At 32.6% G+C, this 23,693-nt stretch overlaps 1 protein-coding gene and 1 long non-coding RNA gene across 3 annotated transcripts; one reads left to right on the plus strand and one right to left on the minus strand.

Moving 5' to 3' along the window:
- Positions 1–1,744: 1,744 nt before the first annotated feature.
- On the minus strand, positions 1,745–4,228 carry LOC106396387 (probable cysteine protease RD21B). 2 transcript variants are annotated; one of them, XM_013836761.3, is made up of 5 exons: positions 3,623–4,228; positions 2,993–3,228; positions 2,760–2,900; positions 2,153–2,596; positions 1,745–2,070 (listed from the first exon to the last, which is right to left on the minus strand). In XM_013836761.3, exons 1-5 carry the CDS (start codon positions 4,095–4,097, stop codon positions 1,984–1,986), a joined length of 1,383 nt encoding a protein of 460 aa, XP_013692215.2. In that variant the 5' UTR covers positions 4,098–4,228; the 3' UTR covers positions 1,745–1,983. The 2 variants fall into 2 exon arrangements, with proteins under 2 accessions (XP_013692215.2, XP_013692214.2); XM_013836760.3 differs by having other exon boundaries at positions 1,745–2,596; positions 3,623–4,147.
- Positions 4,229–14,041: 9,813 nt separating this feature from the next.
- LOC125585303 lies at positions 14,042–17,125 on the plus strand. Its single transcript, XR_007322220.1, has 2 exons — positions 14,042–16,438; positions 16,518–17,125. It is a non-coding gene; the product is annotated as an uncharacterized LOC125585303 (long non-coding RNA).
- Positions 17,126–23,693: the final 6,568 nt, after the last annotated feature.

A 23,693-nucleotide genomic window follows, 5' to 3' on the forward strand; every position in this document is an offset into this window, starting at 1 on the left:
CTAACTTCGCAGCAATCTTCTCATTTATGAAATTGTGTGTCGAACATGTGTCAATCAACGCAAATAACGTTCTCTTCCCCGACATTCCTTTCACTCGCATAGTTCAAAACTCCAAAATTCCAGTAACATCGTTCACAGATATTTGAGCAAGCTCACCACCTTCATGTTCCTCAATCATTTCTTGTTCCTCCAGAGTTAGCTCTTCCTCATCTTCTATTTCCATCACGAACAGCTGCGTCTTTTTATGCTTAAGAAAGTGACCAGGCGTGTAGTTCTCATCACAAAAGTAACATAAACCTGCAGCCCTTTGCTTACTCATCTCCTCTTGTGTAAGAAACTTCTAAGATTGTTGCTCTTTAGATTTTTCTTGAACTGGTGGTGGAAAATGTTTCATATCAGCTTCTTTCTTGTTAGATAATAATCCTTTCTCTGCATACATCTGCTTCCCTTGCGACCACCCAGACTGAAAAGCCTTCTTTGGATGTGCCTTCTCATACAACCTCCCCAACATGAGACATTGACGAACTGATTCCGATTGAAACATACGAATATGCATCTGAGTGTCTGTTTGCAAGCCAGCCAGATAAGCACTAACGAGGTAGTGTTCAGGAAGATTGACTCTAGTACGAATAAATTCAAACCTCCCATGATATTCTACTCTACCATCAGTTTTTTGCAACTGTTTTAACTCTGCAAAAAGATCATCCAACAATTCATCCAATCTCTCTGTCAATAACATCAGATAAGTTGGCCGGTAGCGGCGAGGCCATCGAGCCAGACCAACTTTCAAATCTTCAGGTGTATGATCCATGTAAAAAAACTGCGCGACTTTACATAACCAATCCTTCATCCCTTCACCATTAAACCTAGGAAAATCCAGTTTCGTGAAAACGCGTCATTCCAGAATAATGATGATTCATACTTGCTCTTCCTCTACCCGGATCTGGATGCATCATCGGAGGAAAACGCTCTGGATTGCGATTATCGCTAGTCGATGAGTTATCCTTCTGAATAGCGATAAGACGAATCGTCTCTGACATGTCACTAATGTGTTGATCGAGTTTCGCGCTCAACTTCTCCGATTGATTCTCCAACTTGACCTCCAAAGCTTCGATTCGAGCTCCGAAAGCTCATTCCACCTCGCGAACCTTCGCCTCCTTCATCTGCGTCTGTGCACAAGTTTCCGCCATCGTTTCCGTAAAATCGTCAAGAATCTGATACCTTTGATAAGTGATAAATGTCACTTTCGTATTATAAATCCAAATAAGGAATCCAATGTTCAGAAATACCAATTCCAGCAAAAGAAATCAACAAAGATGAAATAATCATCACACAAAAAGAGACGAGTGTTGTAACAAACTTTACAAATTTCGAACGAATGAAAATAGTAATTGTCAAATGACTATATATTTGGTATCTTCTCTTCTTTCCGGTGACGTGTCTTCTTCTTCATGATAACGTGTCTTTTTTACTTTATTTACTATATCATTTTCATCAACATCTATTAGCTGACTATGAAATATCTCTCATATCCCCTCTAATGAAAATTAGTGTGTATTTTAAAGGAATTTTCCCCTCTAATAACGATACATTCTTCTTCTTTTTCCAATTGTTTGTTCATAGCTTTCACTGAATCCTTTTTAGTGTCAACTGAAAGCTACTCTCCTCATACTAGCGTACCACCCATGTAATAAGAAACCAACATTTCAAACTGAAAAATATTTAGTGAGATTGACACCGAGGATGGGAAAAGATAAATTTATCCATAAATAACCGGTAAATACCAATGTTTAGGATCAATGATGAAACTTAGGAATGGGTTTTATATTTGTACAGAAAACCCCCGAGCAGCAGAATCAGCAATTTTTAGATAATCAGAACGACGACAATAAGAAAGCTTTTTGATGAATTCTCTCGACTCATGTCTCTCCACTCTTAAAATGGAATGAATGAATTCATCAGTAATGTTTCCTCACCCTTCTCTTAAGCAATGTTCTTTCTGCTATGTGCCCAGAAAGGTTTCGCGGGTGTACGCTTCAAAGCCTTCACGCTGAATGGACTGTTCTTGCTCTGCATAACACAAAACATTTCCAGAAATCAGTAAACATTTTCCAAACATTATCATCCAACTCAAAATTACCAAGAAACTCACCATCAAACAGGTATCGCCATTGCAAACCGGGTACTCATGAGGACAGCAGCTAGTGTTATCATCGCAGCAAGTAGCAGCTTCGAGAGGGCAACATCCCCAACCGAAGCAGTACTTACCGTACTTGAAGAGACAACAACAAGTGTTGCTCTCGGGGCAAGAGTAGTACTTGTCACACTGGGTCGGTGGCTTAATGGGAGATGGTGGTGATGGTCCAGGGTTTGGTGGGTTCTGACCTTTCTTGATCGGGTATGAAGCCTCCATGGCGATTCCACACTTTCCTGTTGGCTCAGCAATGTTACGTGCCATCTTTATGTATCCGCTCTCTCCCCAGCTTCCTCCCCATGAGTTTCTCACAATCCAGTAGTCCTTTCCGTTCTCAGTTCCGTAACCCACAGCTACAACTCCATGGTCTAGCTCTGTTCCACATATTCCATCAAATACACCCTGAAGAGTCAAAAAGGCAAAGCAAACACTTAAATATCTTGAAATGATTATCTAACTATAATAGAAAACGTGTTACACCATTCATCATTCCTATTGCATTTAACCTTCTCATGTTAACTAGTTAGAACCTAAACATTATAAACAAATTGCTTATAGCTCATACCGAAGAATAGAGCTGGAATGCCCGACCCCCAGCTTCGATGGCGACACTAATAGGCTGGTTAGCCAAAGCTTTCTTGAGCGCAGCCTCGTTGTTCTCAGGCACATCCTCATAGGCATCAATTGTGACAACCTTTGCGTTTTTCTGCCAAAATTACGAAAAACAGAGAGATTAAAGCTTTGTTTTCGATTTCATTTAACCCTAAAAACTAAACTAAATACAATAATGAGACTAACCCTGGTCTGATCACAACGACCGTCAGCAGCTTTGTATGGATAATCCTCTTCGGTATCAATACCACCGTTTTTAATGATGAATTCAAACGCATAATCCATCAAACCTCCATTACAACCCTGGTTGTAAGATGTGTCACAGTCAACAAGTTCTTGTTCAGACAAAGAGATTAAGTCTCCTGTCACGATCTTGTTTATTCCTTCCACCGCTCCAATGGTTGAAAATGCCCAACAACTCCCTAAAACAGATTTAAGGGAAGATTCGTTAAATCAAAATGAACAAATACTTAGCCCCACCACTTGCTTTAATTCTTGAAAAGGTGGATATCGTATGGGTCCGTAATCAATCTAATTGTCCCCACTACACAACTTTAAAGTGTAAAAGACGACAAGAACGTTCCTACCACAAACATCTTCAGCAATTTAATACTATTTAACTTTGTTATATACTACACACAAAATATCACTAAAAGAGTGTATGATTTTTCAAATCTGACCACAATTATTACAGAAACGTACACGACTTGAGACCAAACATCATCATTACCAAGTTTCATGTTTTTTATTTTTTTTTTATCTTATCACTTTTTAATAGTTCCTTGTAAATGATCGGAGATAGGAAAAAAAGATTACCGCAGCTTCCCTGATCTTTAACGGCGGCGACGGCACCTTCTTTTCTCCAGTCAACTGAATCAGGTATCGCGTCACCAACACGCGGCTGATAACGATCGCTGGTTTTGAGGACTCTCTTCTTCGATTTCGCACCGAGGTAGATAGATCGGTACTCTTCGTTGGTTAGATCAGCGAACCGGGTTAGACCGAGTTTGTAACTGAGGTTTTTGTTGTTGTGTTCGTCAATGAATCTGAGATTGTCTTTAAAAATCTCAAATCTCTGGTCCTTCTCCTCACCGACAAGACCGTTGCTCTGCGCCTTCTTGCCGTGTTTCTCCATCCAGGCCTCGTAAATTCTCGCAACCTCGGCGTCGCTCCGCTCGTTCTCGGCGGTGATGTGGTGTTTCTCGTCGTACGAGATGATCGACATGTCGGCGGCATACGAAACGCCGATCATCATTGCTAAGAGGAGGATAGTTACCTTTACGGATCCCATGTTTTTAGTTTTCTGAAGATGAAGAAGACAATTGTATGATTGAGAAAGGGGTTGATGGGGTGGTATATAAAGGGGAAATTCAGTAAAGGTTTAGAATTAATTATTAATTACTTTTGTCCTCTTTTCACAAATAAAAATAGTTAAGAAAAATGGTTAAAGTATAATAATCTACTAAAAATAGAGTATTTTCAAAATTTTGTAATTGCGTCTAAAGAGCTTGTGAAATAGAAATGGTCCTCTATTTTTTCTGTAAATAAATAAATTTCCATTATTTTAGTTAAATATTTTTTTAGACACAACCAATTTACTAACGAATCTTTTGAATATTAAAAAGGATAATTGAATTAGACAAAAAGGATGATGTAAGCGGGGGATTAAATGAGTATTTTTATTAAGTTTTCAATTATTTTGTCAACTTTCAGTTCTTGTTTTTTAATAAAGAAATTATATGGGCTGTTGAAGTGAATCGAAAGAAATGAGGGGTTACAAAATAAGTGAGAAGTAGAAGGGTGAAAATGAAAAATAAAAATTGTGAAAGGTCAATTATTATTGGTTAAGACAAGATGAGGGTAACGACAGCTCAGAAGTGCCTAGTGGATGTGGTGTCATTGGAGGTAAGATTAACTGTTATATATCAATTGCCCAAGTAGATAGGAGCACGTGAAGGAAACGTTTAATCTCACGCGCTACCGCGTGGATAGGATTTCGTAAAACAAGATTATCTCTTTATTTTGAAACAAAAAGATTCTTGTGATAATGTTATAAGATACTGTGGATTTTCTTATGATCCCGAAATGTAAGTTCACATTGTGGTCTATTATTATGATTCCTTGTGACAATAAAATACTCAAATATTCTTCCTTGCGTATACACATCAAACATAATATTTTATTAAAGTTTAGTTTATTTGTATACAATGTACCTAGATAAGTTGTAGGAGAATTTAACTGTACTGTCTATCTTGTTAAAGTAAAAATACTTTTAATATTTGTTTAAAAACATGAATAGCAGTAAAAAAATAAATATAATGATGTTTGGAAATATGGATATCACTAAGTTAGGAAAAAAAAAGTAATGGTTTACGCTATTAAAAAAATTGTAAGTCCATTACATGGAGTATTAAAAAATAATGGGCTTATGTTACTTGATATACATATTCAAATCAAAATGAGTATTAAAAAATAATGGACTTATGCTACTTGATATACATATTCAAATCAAAATAATAATTAAAAATTGATTTATACTAAAAATTCATTCGAAAATATACATATATTCAAAAAGTGATTTTTACTAACATATTTTCCAATAACCATTATAAAAATGTTTTCAATATATATATAAAAAAATACAATACAAAGCCCAATTTCAAACACCAACTTAAATTATGGTTTTTATATTTTACATTGAAAATTAAAAATATAATATTTGTGATTATTTATATGATTGTACGTATAAAATATTATTAATTATAAGATTACTTATTTGATGGTACGTATAAAATACGATTAATTATATGATAACACATATTTTTGTAACCTATGATGACACATATAGGATATATAATAGTGATTAGGGGTGGGCGTTCGGGTTCGTTTTTGGGTCTGTTTAGGATTTTGTGTTCGGTTAAGATCTTTGAGGACTCGGTTCGGATTTGGATAATTAATTTAAATTATTTTAAAAAATTTTAAATTTATTATATGCTATAATTTTTTAAAAAAATTATAAATAATAGAATATATTACATATAAATTTGAATAACATATGTCAGAGTAACTAACTTAACAAATAAATTGGTTTGGGTTAAATATTTGGATAGAGAATTAATAATTATTTAAGTATTTTTGGAGTTTTGAGTATATTTTAACTATTTTGGATATTTACATTTGATTATTTGTTATATTTTCAAGTATTTAAATGAACTTAAAAGTATCATATATATTCTGGATGTTTTATATATATTAAATCTAAAAATAATTAATATACATAAGTATATAAATATATTTTGGATACCCAAAATATTTCGGTTCGGATCGGATTACGTTTCAGTTCTTCAAATACCAAAATTTTGAATAATTCAGATATTTAATCAATTTCGGTTCGGATTTGGTACTAATTATTCGAATTGGGATCGGTTCGGTTCTTCGAATTCGAGTTTTTTGCCCAACCCTAAATAGTGACATAAAAAAACAAATAGTATTATATTTTTTTTAAAATACATCCGCGCAGGCGTGCGGATCAAAATCTAGTCTATATTATTAAAGTAGAAGTACTTTAAACTTTTGTTTGACAACATAGATAACAGTTAAAAAAATTATTGTGTTGTTTGGAAACATGGATAGCAATATATTAAAGAAAAAAAAATATATATCTTATTAAAGTAGAAGTACTTTAAGTTTTTGTTTGGCAACATAGATAGAGTTAGAAAAATATAGTGTTGTTGGAAACATGGATAGCAATATATTAAAGAAAAAAAATTTATCTTATTAAATTAGAAGTACTTTAAGATTTTGTTTAGCAATATAGATATCAGTTAAAAAAATATAGTGTTGTTTGGAAACATGGATATAAATATATTAGAGAAAAAAAAAGTAATGGGCTTATGTAAAGAAAAATTGAAAATTCATTATATTATGAAAACTATATATATGGATCAACTTTAAAATATACGAAAGTGACTGGCCCAATTTAATTACGTAAAAACATCTTTTTCTAAAATAATCATAAAACAAAATTTAAATTTTATATACATATTTCAAATCAAAATATTAATTTAAAATTGATTTATATCAGAAATTGATTCAAAAATATACATATATTCAAAAAATGATTTACTAAAATGTTTTTTTATAACAATTATAAAAATGTTTTAAATATATTTAATAAAAATACAATACAAAGTAATTTCAAACACCAACGTAAATTATGATTTTTATATTTCATATTAAATTTTAAAAATATAATATATATGATTATTTATATGATGGTAGGTAAAAAATACTATTAATTATATGATTACTTATATAATGGTATGTAAAAAAACATGATTAATTATATGATGACACATATATGATATTTAATAGTGACATGAAAAATAATTAACAACATATTTTTGCAATATTATATCTTCTATGTTATTCAAGTAGAAGTACCTTTTGGAATGTTTGGAAACAAGAATAACATAATTAAAAAAATATATAATGTTGTTTGAAAATATGGATAACAATATATTAAAAAAAATGGACTTATGTTATTAAAAAAAATTGAAGTCCATTATATTTTCATAAATTATCTGTTTGGACCAAATTTAAAATATACGAAAATGACTCAATCTAGTTACTTTTTTTGTGCAACTGGTCCAATCTAATTAACGAAAAACATATTTTGTCTAAATTAATCATTAAACAAAATTCAAAACCAAAATTGATTCAAAAAATATACATGTATTCAAAAATTAATTTTTACTAATGTATTTTTCAATAACCATTATAAAATTGTTTTCAATATATATATAAAAAATACAATACAAAGGAACTAATAGATTGAGTAAACCTTCTTTCTAATTTTTTTTGTGGACTACCGAAATAGAATTAGATATACAGTACTAGAAATAGTTATAATATCTGGGTTACAATATCAAATAAACAATGAAACAAAAAAAAATTAATATATGAATGTATTAGTATTCCTTTATTCGTATTACAAATACAATAATAGTCAAACAATAATATATAACGGGACCATAAAATTTTAAAATCCAATAACTAGCAATTAGTTATGAATTTATAATGTTTTTACAAATTAAAGCAAACACCCGTGCCTCCGCCGCACGGGTGAAGATCTAGTACATATATATTTGGGGTGATATTTCCCTACTTCTAATAGTTTCCTACTTTATAAAAATAACAAATGAAAAGATGATATGTGGACTGCTGTATTGCCAATTTTCCTATTCACATCCTTAAAGATTTATAGGAAAACTTTACACGGATAAGAAAACTGATAGAGAGAAGCCTTGGAAAAAATAATTTATTGGATGATTATTAGTTTAAAAGATCATGTACAAAGGCAACCTCAGATATAACAAATGCACCGAATGATTTACGAAAAGAAAAAGAAAAAGAAAAATTATTGAGATATCTTCATAAACATGGAACTGCATGTAATAATAATCCAGAACCTAAAGAAATCAAATGGCTAAGGTTTGTAATCAGGCTGAGTGGTCGTCGTTAAAGGGGATTCACAGACTGGTTAGTCTTAATCCACATAAAAAAACTTTAAAGACAGTGCCGTCTCTAAGTTTTGAGTGGCCTAAAGCACATTTGATAATATGGGCTTCTATATAAATTAAAGATTTAAAATGTAACACTAAAACAGTGAATGTTTAAATAATTAAATGTTAAAATCATAGTCTGTAAAAATGAAAATATATGATTTATTAATTAATTACTAGATCTTGATTCGCACAACCGTGCCAATGATTATTTTAATTTTTTTGCATATAAATATTTGATTTACATGATTAGTGGTATATAATTTTAACATTTATCATATAACTAATAGTTTAATATTAATATTTTCAAACATAATAGTTTTATAGTTTAATTGCATCATGCAGTAATATAATTTATTGTTTCAAATTATTAGTGATATTTCTGTTATTAAAATATGAACATTAAGTAAAACCTTACATTATGTGATATTTACGACAAATTTTGTTCAATTTATTTTTAACTTAGATATTAATTTTCTTACGATCATACTTGTATCTTAGGTTTAGGTCATACATATATGTTAATCAAATTATTTGTATGAATTAAATCTTTGACTTAATAACCAATATTAAGTGTAATTTATAAAACATCTGCTTCATTTAAATTATTAAATTGGTTGTAATGCATTCTGTTTGTTTTTGTCTTTTTGAACTTGAATTTTCTCTTTATTATTTATGTTTTTTGAGGTTTCATATATTGTCTATTGGTTATTTAGATTTTTCATCCCCAAAACGCTTGAATTATTTACAATGAATCTTTCAATTTTAAACTTGTATTTTCAATTTTTCATCTATCATACATCATGTTATATAATTAACACTTAAACCTAAAACTACATTTGATAATAACCACACTGAAAGCAAAAACATTCACATGAAATATATTTTTTTCAATCATTGATTTGTTATTTATGTTAATGACAAAAATTGATACAATACATATTGCACATTCAAAATTGCACAAGATAAAAGAAACAAAAAAAATTACATTAATGAATAATATATGAATATCTTCTATATAAAAATAATCTTGATTACCTTTTAGTAAATAAAGAAGCCATATATTTCTATTATTAATAAATAAAACTTAACCGGCCACTATAATTAATAACTAAAATTGGATGCACATTCAAAATAGCATTTGTAGATCATTCATATTGATAGCATATTTCTATAGTGTGGTACAAAATTATAAATTATCAAATTCTAACTGTTAAAGATGAAAGATTTGATTGAAATATATTATGTTAAATTAATATCAAAAATTTAATACAAAATTGTACATGACTTTGATTTAATTACAAAATTAATTCGATACTTAAAACGTTTATTTTAGTAAAAATCAAACATACATTTATATTTTCATAATTACGAAATTAATTAAATATTTAAAAGGTTTGTTTAAGTGAAAACGAAATATATATTTATACTATAAATAAAAACGAATGTAATTGAATATTTTAAGATGATAGCTTTAATGAAAAAATATAATATATATTTATATTGTATATAAAAAGATATGAAATTTTTTTATTCAGATGTAATTAAGAGAAATATGAGAATATCTATTTGATTTTTTAGAATAGTTAAAATAATTCAAATATGTATACAAAAATTCATTTAAGTAATTTTTTAAAGGCTGATCTAATTTAAGAAATCACACATAAAACGAAGTTATGACTTCTGTTTTAATAGAATTGATGTCCAAGTTTTTTCAAAGTTTGTTGGTATGGAAAACACATCCCACAAGAATAAATTGTTTCAAACTTAATTAATTAACCACTAACGAAAGTATTATTCTATAAAATGTAGCCCTTTAATTTGAGATGTATTTTTTGGTTTGAAGCAAATGCCTCACATGCCTTATAAAATGGACGGACCTGCTTAATGATCCAATTCCTGAAACTCATCAAGGTTTAACTTTTGAAATTGACGGACCTGCTAAGCAAATGCCTCACATGCCTTATAAAAGGGACGGACCTGCTTAATGATCCAATTCCTGAAACTCATCGAGGTTTAACTCATCAAGGATTTATTGTTTGGAATTGACTTTTGAAAAGTAATAAATGAAAATTTCAGAAAGGATTCAATCCGCCTTGCAGCAAATACACAGATGTTCTTCCCTCTCCATCGAGTACCTTCCATTTTATTTGTTTAAGTTATTTTGGAAAATACTGATGTTACATTTATACACACATAATTTTAATAAGGCGGCATGGAACTGTTCTATAATTTAGTAATTTACGGCAGAAAGAGAATATGCAGCTGCAATGTAGAAAATAGTTAGAAACTATAATAAGTAAACGAAACTTTCTTTTGCGTGAAGGAGATAATCTAATACTATCATAACGAGTCTAATAAAAAACTATAAGTCCTGAAGTCGAGCATTGTGGGATTGCAACAAGGATTTGAAAGAGGGCGTTTTGAATATTGCAAACGTGAAGCTAACGGATGTACTGACAAACTACCTAAATTTTCAATTACTTGTAATCATGTATGGGGTGTGTACCATATATCTCTGTCCTATTTACAAGAGAAAATTGAAAAATAGGACATTCTCAACTTAGGTTTGCCTCAATAAGATTTTTAGAAGATTATTTAGGAAAATAGGATTTAGATTTCTGTTAATACTATTATACCCTTAAAATTAACCAATTAATATGAATAATAATAATTGTTTTAATATTAAAAAAGGTAAAAACAGAAGGAAAAAGATAGATACAAATACACGATAAAATAAAAAAAGGTAAAGACATCGGGTTAACCTATCTTCTTCTCCGCCGATCTCCTTCTTCCTCTTCAATGGCGATTTCGAGTTCTTCTTCTTCTTCAGACGCTTAAGTGTTCGTCGTCTCTATTCTCTCTATCTTCTTCTCTGTTTCTTATTCTATCTTTCTTCTTCTCTTTATTGGTTATCAATAGGATGTTTAGCCAGGTAATGAATCATAGAAGATGTTGAGGTATTTTATTTAATCTTGGTTCATGTGTTGCTTTGGAAAAATCTGTTTTTCCAGGTAATTAATCATAGAAGATGTTAGGCATTATATTCAATGTTCTTTGCATATAATCTAAGCAGTCTTACTGTTTCAAAGTTGCGGCCTTTTGATCTCGAAGTGCTTATTTTTGTTGTTACTCAGGCCAAGGTATTTGAAAAATTAGATAGAAATAGGAGCGACTTCATTCATTAGGGTCTTATGTTCTGAACTTTGAAGCTACGCAGTCTTATTGATACGAATTTGTGTCCTTTGATATCTAAACTGTCTACAGTAGTTATGTTTAGTGGTATATGAACAACTCGAATCATGAATCCCACAGTTTCCCCTTTGGTGGATGCGTTTCAGATTGTTTCAGCGTTCTTGTTTTTGTCACATTTTCATGTGATTTTGACAGTTAAATTTTTCCAGTGAATTTGACTTCTTCTTCTTGTTTTACAGGAGAAGCTTTACTAATGGATTGTGAGACAAGAAGAAGAAGGAACAAGAGCCTCCACTAATGTGACTGTGAGTCTCAATTACCGTGTATCATCTTTATCTAGATGATGTCTCGGCCATTATTGGTCCTCACAATTGCTGAGGCTCTCACAAACTAGTCAGAGTTAAAGTAAGAAGCCCCAGGTGGTACTGTCTCTCATGCATCTTCAGAATCACAGTATGAACTACAAACGTCTCAGTCTCTATCAAGGGAAACAGATCAAGAATGTTTTTGTAAATGACTCGAGAATGTTTAAGTATGTTGTTAATTTTTGCAAAAGAATATTTAAGTACTCTTTGTAGTTTTTGGTCAGAATCACTACACCCTAAACAAACCCCCAAACCCATAGTCGTATGCAATAAACCATTAACAAACCCTAAAGAAACCCTAAACAAATTCCTAAACCTTAAACAAACTATAAACAAACCGTAAACCCTAAACAAATCCCTAAATAACATTATATTCGATATTGCCATTAAGAGGGTTCAACCTTAATGTGTTCTTTCACTTAAGAGGATACCAAGACAGAAAACACACAAAAAATAATACACTTAAAATTTGAATACTTCAAATACTCTTAGTTTTAGCTGCTTTATCAACTTGGAAAGTAATGGCAAAAAGACAACTCTTTCAACTTCAAATACTTTTGGTTGTAGCTGTGTTTATCTCTTTTGATCTCATTGAAGCATGTCTTAGTTACTGCAAGTTCTTTGAGAGTACGTGGGAGAAAATTTTCCTTTGAGAAATTTAGGGTAGATTTAGTTTAGATTTAGGAAACATATGGAAGTTTTCATATTTTACGGATTTGCCTAGAATATGTATACTACCTACGCAGAACACAGTAGAGAAGGTGGGAAACATATTCTTCCTATAGGCGTCATATAACGTAAAAGACAGAATATGGCACGTAATCTAGCCAAGGTATATCGTTGAGTTGTGGCTATATGTTGTTATCAAGCTGTAGGTAGACTGAAGACATCTTTCTTGATTATAACGTAACAAATTCTATACTTGTTAGAATATACAAGAAATGTTAGTTTACGTTGTATACCCAAGATATATCTATGTATAAAACTTAGTATACGATTTCTAGACTAAGTAGAAGACCAGAATGAGTATTCTAACTGTAAGTAGAAGATAAAATAAAATATGATTCCACTTAAAAAAAAATATTTACACATATATATTGTCATACTTATGTTTTCAATAGTTTTCATTATTTTTAACATTTTTAAAATTGAGTTTACTATTTTCTCCTGGAAAGAAAGGTAAAAATATGTCCAGAATTGCCCAAAATATCAGAAGTTCTATTGTGACAAATAAAAGTTCAAAGTATCCCATTTTTTAGATTTTCCCTTTTTACAACTTCATGTAATACTCAATAATGAATAAAAAACAAAGTTTAGCCCAAAAAAAAAAACAGTGAGACTTTATCGCTTACAAATGATGATAATTTATTTAAATTGGAAAAATTGCCGGACAAAACATTTACTAGTCTTCAATTTGTGAGTCGCACTTAAAAATTGAAAACAAAATCGTTGACCCATCTTAAGAGATGCTATTTGCTGATTTATAATATATATGAAGTAATTTAATCCTAAAAACAAATTTTCAAATTTTGTTTTCTTTTTACTCTTACAAACTTTTAAATACAAGATGCCAGCATTCAGTTATAGCTGATGAATTATTTTATTTAAAAGTCCCAGGCAAGCCAAAAATTAGAAACATACGTAGATTCAAGAACATATTTCTTATATATTAAAAAAATCTGTTCAATAATCTTTTCAGATTTGATTAATCAGAAGTATTATTAATCACAGACGACCGAACAAACATATTTCAAATTTTCCAATCCAAAACACAATGGTCGAGGTACACTCACAAGTCACTCAACAATTGTAAAATCATATATTTGAATGACACGTCACTTTTACATTACATCCTTGTGTTACACAATATTTTACACTAAAGTAATCTCCCAAGACCAATGGATAAATGACTCGTCACTTTTACATAATAACATTTTAATACCTTTTAAAAAAAAACTGTATTCCTGATGTGTAGCATTTCCTCTGCTTCATGATACGTGAAACACAAATAAGATTTTTTTTCCTGAGCTTACATTCTCCTCCTTTCGATTTGAATGTAACAATTTAAGTAACGCGCAAAAAATGACAAGAACACAAGAAGACACCACCAGCTAAGCATTCCAGAATCACACAAAATGTGCAAAATTCAAATTATATCTGAATTAAAAACACACTTCTAAAAACACTGTTCATTGGACATAGGACATAGGACATAGGACATATACGCTGTAAAAGGACAATTACATGCACTTCTCATAAGAGAAAACTAACGACAAAGTGCGGAGAAACATACACAAGGACATGACTCAAATAAATGATTTAACATAAGTCGCTCTCCTCGTCATCCTCATCATCATTCCGACCAACTCCTTGTATTATCCCCATGCTTAGATGCACATTTGGAAAAAAACATATGTTAAGAATAAAACACATAAGCAGAGATGGAAGGATCTTACTCCTCGTCCGTAAACAAATCGCTTTAAGACCAGATATGACCCGATCAATCTCATTGGCTATACATTGTGAGCTGGAGTCAACTCCTGATATGCGTCAACTCCTGAAATTCATGGAATTGATCAGATTCTGGGAAAATTCTACCAAAGAGCCTCTCACATAGACATCAACTCCATTAGCTCTTTCCTCAGAATCCAAAAACATACTCTGTTAATGTTTTTGGTGCCCCAATCAACATTATCTTCAAAGTTAGGGTTGAAATACATGGAATTGATCAGATTCAGAGAAAATTCTACCAAAGAGCCTCTCACATAGACATCAACTCCATTAGCTCTTTCCTCTGAATCCAAAAAATTAGCAATGAGTTTTGTTACACATTTGGTGAGAAAGGGTCAACATCAATCACATTGTAGATCAAACCACTGCATAATGCGAACAGAAATTCGCATTGTCGATTTTGTAATGGAAGAAAGCATAACTTTCCTTGAGGTCACTAGTAAAAAACATGGCCATACCTACGAATTTGCTATACAAATTTCGTAGCAAAATCGAAAAAACTACGAATTTGCTACGAAACGCTATTTGTAGCAAACATTATCAATTTCGTAGCAAATTTTGCTACGATTTTGCTACGAATGTAAACGTGGCAACATAATAGCTACGATTTTGCTACGAATAATTCGTGGATACAAAATAGTTACGATTTTGCTACGAAATTTTCTGTTGGTGTTACAGAATAGCCATGATTTTGCCACGAAAAATTCGTGGCTACATGAAACCCTATACCCTAAATATGTGTTAACCCCATAAACTCTAAGAATAAACCATAAAATCTAATCTTTTCATACTATAACCTTAAAATCTTAAAGTTTAATTCAAATTCAATATTTTTAAAAATCTAATCTTAAATTTTAAATCTAAACTCAATACTATATCTCAAACCCTAAACTCTATGTATAATCTTTATATCCTAAATAAATAATCTAAAACATTAAATCTAATGTTTTTAAAGTTAAACAAAAAAAATCATAAAATTTTCATACTATAACCTCAAAACATTAAATTTAATATTTTAAAAAAATTAATTCCAAAACTTAAATTTATACTTCAAACACTATTTTCCAAACCATACACTATAACCCTAAACCTTATACCCAAATCATAAAATCCAAACACCAAAACTTAAACATAAACTACTAATCTAAAATTTTAAAACCTTATTCTCATATTTACTCAAAACCTTAAACCTAACACTCCAAATTAACCTTATATAAGAAAATATTAACCTTATATCATAACACAATACTAATTAAATAACTTTATGAATTATATTAAATCAAGTTGTGTTACCCTTAACCCAAACCTAACCCCAATTCTATTAGAACTTTTCAAGTTTATATTTTCAATTTAGTCTTTTAAATTTTTAAGCTCATACAATAAATATATACCTCATTACCTATTTTCTTAACTCCAAACCTTTAATCATAAATATAAACTTTCAACTTTGAACTTTTAATTATCAAACCCAAATCCTAATATATCTAAGTTGCAATTCTATTGAAATCAAAGCATAAACAACAAAAACATAAATATAATCCTAAACTATGGAATCTAATAATAAACTATTAAAGAAATAGAGTGCTGATTTTTTATTGGTTCATTTTGGAATGGTGTGGATCACCATTTTCTGTTCCTAACCATTGATAATATTAGATCCAACGGATCAGATTGATTTGGTTTTGTTTTAACTTTTTCTTCCCTTCTCCCCTCACAAGCTCCATCGTCTCATCCCCTCTTTCTTTGTTTTTGACTAAGATTATTCTTTCTTCTCCTCACGTACTCCATCTTCTGCTCCTCATCTACTCTTTTTCTCCTCTTCTTCTCAATCTCAACTTATCTCCTTTGCTCAATCTCCATTCATCTCCATGTCTATCCCTACTCTACCTCCATTCACACCTTCCGTCGTTAGCATTAGTCGCCATTGTCGTAGAGACCAAGCCGATTTCATGACTCTGTGTTTCATCCTCTTTCTTAATCGTTTGTGAAGAAGCAAGGTGTTTCACTCCTCTTCTAATCTCTTTCTCTGCATCTCTTAAGCTATTTCTAATTGTGTTTTCTTTGTTTTGTTTACAGATCTGAGAAGAAGCAGACACGTCGGAGGTGGTGGCGCGCTGGAGGTGGTATCGTGACGGAACAGACATGCCGGATCTGGTGGTGTGACGAAGGAAACGCGACGGAGATGGTGGTGAAGCACGGAAGCTACGGCGGTGGAGGTGCTGAAGCCGACGGTGACATTCCTCTGTACCCGTATAGATGACGATGTATTTGTGTGTATATCTGTGTATTTGTGTATTTTGTGTAATATATATAATAATAATAATTTAAAACCAAAAATTAATTTTGGTTTTTTTTCTGAATTTTTTTTAAATAATTTTTTTGAAATACCCACGAATTTGCCATGTTCCGTTTCGTAGCAAGATTGGTACGAATTTAATCGTGACTATTTCGTAGCATTTTGCTACGAAAATTTTCATAGTAAAATCGTGGCTTCTTTGCTACGATTTTGATACGGCCGAAATTTGCTACGATCGTATACCCACGTTTTTGTTTTCGTAGCCTTTCGTGGCTTATCCGTTATATAGCTACGAAATTTGGTTCATAGCCACGAAAAAAACGTGGCTATAGCGTTTTTTTTACTAGTGGGTCGGGATTTTCTGCGAGGACCAAAGACAAGTGATCAAATAAATACGGAAAATAAAGATAGAAAACAAAAAAATGTTAGAAAAGTAGATCATTATCTCAAACTTGCGTATGAGCGTTCCAGAAACAAGAACGTATATGAAGTTCGTGTAGAAACAAGATTACAATGGAAATAAAATAACATAGGCAGTAAAACCTAACTAAGTTTTCTAATGTAACCACCTATGTCGAGAAGACCTATGTGAGCCGCAACTTGTTTAGCAAAAGATGAAAAGAGATGTGAAATAGTTTTTTATTTATTTCAGACTGGACTTTATGAAAGGCTTCCTACGTACCCCTTTCAAGGATCAAGTCGAACGTAGTTCAATTTACAAAGAGTCGAACAAGAAATCGAACTGCTTTTGCGACGTTCATCTAGTAATAGAGTGCAAGCCATATAAAACTAAGAATGTAAAAAATAATGCCTAAGGTTTCTAAATGCAGAGAGTTCTAAGAGCCTAAAATCTTCTTCTTTACTTCTCTTCCCCGATCGTGCTTGCATATGCCTTGAGAATCGGTCGTCTTTTCTTATAGGTCGTCTTTTCTTTTCTGTCGTTATTCGTGTTTATCCTCTCTAAAGATTTTTCCTTATCTGCTCGAGATTTGAAAATCTTCCATTTATCCACTTTTTCCTTATTCTTCTCCAAGCCAAGTAAACTGACATTTCGATCTACGCTGGTTCTCGATCCAAGTTATAAGTGGGCTTTCATCGTGTTTTAGGTTGTTTTGGACCATTTTACGACTTACACGTTTTTGACTTTTATCGGAGATACCATTGACTTGTCCTATTTACAGTTTTTAGTGTTGTGGGTCTATGAAATGATGAATATCATGATGTTGACTTCTCATTTTTTTTCAAAAACATGATGTTAAGTTAACTGTTATTTACTGGACGTTTGATTAAACTTTTACGAGAACTCAACGCATTAATTTTTTTCTTCGCAAAATCTCAAGGAAACTCCGGTTGCGATGAAACGAAAGGCATTTCGAACAAAATTCAAAGGAGAACATGATGAGAGCCTCATTGTGCGATGATGAGAGGCCATTGAGAGATGAGGAGTTGGAGAGAGGCTATTGGGCGATGAGGAGAGGCCATTAGGCAATGAGGAATTGAGAGAGAACCCATTAGGCGATGAGGAGAAGAGAGGGAGGCCATTGGCCGATGAGGAGAGGCCATTGGGCGATGAGGGTCCTCATTGTGCTACAAGGGCATGCTAGAAGGGCGATGAGGCAAGGAAATAGGCCATTGGGGTACGAGGGCATGCTAGAAGGGTGATGAGGGCATTCTAGAAGGGAGATGAGGAGTTGGAGAGAAAAGAGAGGGTACCTCATGGGCGATTAGGGTCTCTTTCTTCTTTCCCTTGTCCTCTTCTATCGTCTGTTGCTAATTCTGCATACTTTCGTAGCTTATAAACTTATCTCATGAGTGCTGAGGCCTTTCTCTTGTTCTCATTTCTTTTGTTGATTGGTTCATATACTTTCAGAACTGTTTCGTTCGTTTTACGCAAGAATTTTCCGAAAGTTGTTTTGCGGAAGATTATCTCATAGATTTTCCTATGAGGTTTTTCCTCGGAACTTTCCGAATTTCATTTTATGGAAGATTGTTTCGTAAAACTTGTCATTTTTCGCAAAAACCTTTCGCAAGAACGTTTTTTCTTATCACTTCATGTTTGGATAGAAATTCTTTTATTCCTTATCCCGGATGAAATTTACGAAGTTTGTTATTGTATTGTTACTTAAACAGGCTCGGCTTACGCGGTATAGTTTCTTCGATATTTCCGGTTCATATTTGTTTAAGGCACAATTGCTCGGAGAATTTTTCCTTTTGATTTTGCCATGATCGTTTTTAACCCCAAAATACATCGTTAATATCTACAAGCTTCTCATTCATGAGAGAGGGATTGTGTTGAATATAAAATTTCAACTTTTCAGAGACTTGTGCCGCTCATAAGAAGCATTGGTAAAAAACCGAGGGATCAGAGGTTTGATCCTTGGTCATAACAGATCGGGATTCTCACAGAAGAAGGATTGGAAATTTTGACGGATTTTCTTATTACGAGGGTCTTGCTTGAGAAACGGATTGGAGTCCTCAGCTGAGTCATTTTCACAGGAGGAAAGAGATTAACGTCTGGTTCTAGAGGTTTAGGTAAAAGAGAAGCCTTTTCTTTGTGGGTGACGTTTGCGAGAGCTCAATGCAGCAAGATTCCCGGCTTTGGCTGGTCTGCTACTTTATTTTGTGATTCGACCAAGAGCTCCGACGAGCATTTTGCATGTTTGAGTCGTGAGAGAAAGACACAATAAGAATTGTGTCGACTGACTTGAGTGTGGTGTTACATAAGAAATGGGATTTGTCCTTTATTAATAAGCGGGAAAAATAACCTGGTGAAATAACCTTGGCACACGTAAAAGAAGGTTTAGTAACCCAAAATAATTGGCCTAAATACGATGGTCCTGATAGACTAAGTTCGTTAAAAAATATTCATGTTAGTGTCTAATTTTTGTTCTAAGACTAGAAGCAACACTTTTCTGTAACCATTGTAACCTACACCACTCGAGAGAGAAAGGGTGAGAACCCAATGAGTACTCACAAGACAGTTCAACTGCAACTAAATCAACACTTATTTACAAAACTAAAGCTTATAAATCTAAGCAACATTTTTCTTATGACTGAGGGAAAAGATCTCGTACTTGTTTCCCCCACCTGTTGTCACCAAAGTTTAATGAAATAAGTGAATGAACCCAAATCTGTAGCTATTTATTAGTCGAGTATCTGTCACAGATCAGTTCATCATGAGAGGATCAAATTTAAACTTAAATTCTTGTCACACTCACACTCTTTCTGAGCCACATTTAAGAATTTTTGTGTTTCTGTCTCTACTATTTCAATATATATTCTTTCATATTTTCTTAGATTCTTAATTATCTTTTAGAGATCAAAAGGTTGTCTGCCTAACTAGGACATTGAATGAAATCAGACACAAAGTGTGGTAACAATTTTTTTCCAAACCGAGTATCCATCACACTAGACCTTTTAACTTTAGACTTTTATGTAACACATCTTTTTATTTCCAGGATACACTGGTTTCACACTCGTAATACAACGTGTTACACTCAAATTATTTTATGTTTCTTCATTCAATTTAGATAGTGATCAAGGTCCATACCTACAAATGTGTTTTCATCCTGTTTTGAGATGAGTACCTTTCACTATTGAATCATGTGATCGTGAAGAATAAAGTCTGGCATTAAGATATTACACATAATTATTGTTGACCTAATTTTTTTTTAGGTAGTGACGCAACAAGTGACTTTGCTTATGTACTTGATTAATTTTTTCAGATAAAACACAGTCAGAGGTCTACAATTCCTAAAGCTTTTTGGAGACCCAAAAGCTGTTGAAATTCAATGGTTTGGTGAAGATATCAACTAGTTGATTTTAATGAAACATTTTCAATGACAAAATTGTTTTCCTCTACCAACTCTCTCAGAGATTGGTTTCTTATTATCAACATGCTTGGTGCGTGAGTGCTGAACATGATATTTAGATAGATTTATGGCTCACGTTATCACAATGAACTAGTAAAGGTTTAGAAATCATACCATAATCCACAAGATTTGCCTCATGTAAGTTGAGTGCAACGGCTCCCTAAGTCTATGTATTCTCTGTAGGCAAAGATACGCAGTTGTGGTTCTTGTTGTGCCAATACATCATGTTATTCACAAGAAAGAAAAAGCCATCATATGTGATCCTTTGATCATCTAAACCCCATACCCAGTATGCATCCAATTAACCTACAGTGGAGAACAAAATCAAGTGTACCTTTCACACATAAATCACACGTTTGACAGTCTTGAGGTGTAAATCGTTTAGGTGAGCAATACCAAACAAAAATTCCGACACTCATACATAAGTTTGGCAGACTAGGGTAAACTTGGCTTCTAATAATCTTTCTATAGATATTTTTACTACCCTTTCCTCTAAATCATCACAAGATAGTTTGGTAGTTGTACTCATAGGAGTTCTAGCTATCTTACTTGTCTGCATGCCGAACCGTTTAACAACTTTTGGCATAAGTGCTTTGAGATACAAAGATTCCATCCTCTATTTACATGATTTGCAGACCAAGAAAATAGCTTAACTCTCCTATCATGCTCATTTAAAATTCCCTTGTCATAGTTTCAACAAAATTAACCACCATTTGTTGCGCAGCCGAAAATTGTGTCATCCACGTAAACTTGGACAAAGAGAAAATGCTTTCCTTTCTCTTGAATGAACAACGTTTTATCAACTCCCCTTGTTTGAAGCCATCTTTGATTAGGAACAATATGAGTACTTCATACCAAGTCCTAAGCGCTTGTTTTAGACCATATAGAGCTCTGATTAGTTTATAGCCATGATCAGGAAAGTGAGGATATTCAAACCCCTTGGATTGTGCAACATAGACTTTGTCTTGTAGCACACCATTCAACGATTCATTTTTCACGTCCATTTGGTTGAGATTGATTCAAAGTTTACACGTGATACCGAAGAGTAGGCGTATTGATTCAAGTTGGGCTACAGGTGCGAAGGTTTCATCAATATCTATTTCCTCAATCTTAGAGTAGCCTTGAGCTATGAGTATTTCTTTGTTTCTGATTACATTGTCGTCTTCATTAATATTATTCTTGTAAATCCAAGTTCGGATTATATTGACATTCACAGGTCTTGGAACCAAGTCCCAAACTTGAAGCCGAGTGAACTTCTCCATATTTTTATGCATTGCATCTTTCCAAAACTCATCATCTACTGCCTCATCAATGTTTCTTGGCTCGATGAATGAGATAAATCATGCCAGTTTCGCCATTTCCTTGAAATCACTTTTCTTTTTGCATGTTATCCTTGCATAAAAAAACACCTCCAATGACATTTTCTGGGGAATGATTCTTGTGAACAAGAACTTGATTATGAATAGTTTGTTCCTCCGTACAACTCTCTTCCCCATCATCATCCTTAACATAGGCTTTAAAAGTCGTAGATATTCTAGTTGTAGCATCCTCATTTTTTTATATTACTCTCTCCTGGTAGAATCTAAAGCTCTAATTGGTGACCATGTTGAAGGAAAAAAATTATGGTGAATTCTTTGTTCCTCAAAATTTATACCAGTTATGTTAAAATTTTAGTCAAATTATTGAGAGGTGGGTTCCACTTTTTCCCTCTAAATTCCTCACGGAGGAATTAATTTATAATAAAAAAATCCCTGAATTTTTTTATTTTTCCAATTCTTCAACAACTGTATCATAAAAAAACACATTCACACTAGCCCCAATGAATTTAGTGTGTTGGTGGTAAACAAAAAAAGCTGAGCTGTTGGTCGAGTAACCCAAGAATATACTTATATAAATCTTGGCATCAAACTTCCGATGTGGTTCTTGTGATTGAAAATGTACCACAACGAACCAAAACATGCAAATGACTGTGATTTGGATTTTTCCTTGTACACCTGTTATGTAGTTGTTTTTGTTTTAGGCTTCACGCATACCCAATTGATCACATAGCAGCAGTGCTTACATCTTCAGCCTAAAAACCTGATGAAACATTGTTGCCAAAAATATGGCTCTACCCATTTCTAGCAAGGTTATGTTTTTTTCTCTCTACAACTCCATTTTGTTGAGGGTTTTTCCCTGTTGCATATTGACGTTGAATACTCTGGTTTTGATAGAATTGATCAAATTGCTCATTTTGAAACTCAACTCCATGATCACTCTTTATTTTCACAATCCACATTTTTCTTGTTTAAGTTGAAAAGGCAGGATTCAAAAACTCTCAATAGCATCTGATTTGTTGGGAAAAAACATTACCCATGTGAACTTTGAGAAGTCATCAACTAGAACGAAGATATAGTGTTACCCTGTAATACTTTCTGGAATGATCACACCCATATGATCAGTGGACCAATTCAAATACATGCTTGAAGCTTATTTATGCCACATGTTTGTGTTGTACCTTGATCTGCTTTCCTTGGCTACACGCTCTGCACAAAAAATGTGTCTGCTTTTCAAATTCTGGAATTCCTCAAACCACTTATGCTCTGATGAATCTTGTGAATCCATGAGTGTTCATATGGCCTAGTTTTTTGGTGCCAGAGATCGAGCTGAGAATCTTTTGCAGATAAACAAAGATTTGAGGATTTTCAAATGTTACAATTGTTTCCAGAAGGCACTTCACACAACATAAGATTCCCACTCATATCAACAGCTTCACATTCCTGACTTGTGAAGATGTCATTCAAGCCGTAATCACAGAGTTGGCTTACATTGCTGAGATTAGCTTTGAGTCCATCTAAGAAGTATACATTTATGAGGCAAGGTAAATCAGTTATCTTCATGACTCCAACTCCTAGAATTTTACCTTGTTCTCCATCTCTAAAGGTAACTTTACCACCTTTTATTTGTTCGAGTTGCTCAAGAAAGTCTCGATTTCTTGATATCTGTGTTTTCATCATTGTCTTCTGCTTCAGATTCTGACTGAATCATAACTTATCTGAGATGCATGTGTTTCATCTTTACCAACCAGCGCAACAAAGTTAAGGA

Source organism: Brassica napus, chromosome C4, assembly GCF_020379485.1.
Source record: "Brassica napus cultivar Da-Ae chromosome C4, Da-Ae, whole genome shotgun sequence".
Classification (NCBI taxonomy): Eukaryota; Viridiplantae; Streptophyta; class Magnoliopsida; order Brassicales; family Brassicaceae; genus Brassica; species Brassica napus.

Excerpts from the sequence above, each read along its gene's own strand:
- LOC106396387 (XM_013836760.3), bottom strand. The coding sequence starts at position 4,097 with ATGGGATCCGTAAAGGTAACTATCCTCCTCTTAGCAATGATGATCGGC. Across the intron at positions 3,229-3,622 it reads TAAAGATCAGGGAAGCTGCG|GGAGTTGTTGGGCATTTTCA; the intron begins GTAATCTTTTTT and ends AATCTGTTTTAG. Across the intron at positions 2,597-2,759 it reads CATTCCAGCTCTATTCTTCG|GGTGTATTTGATGGAATATG; the intron begins GTATGAGCTATA and ends TTGACTCTTCAG.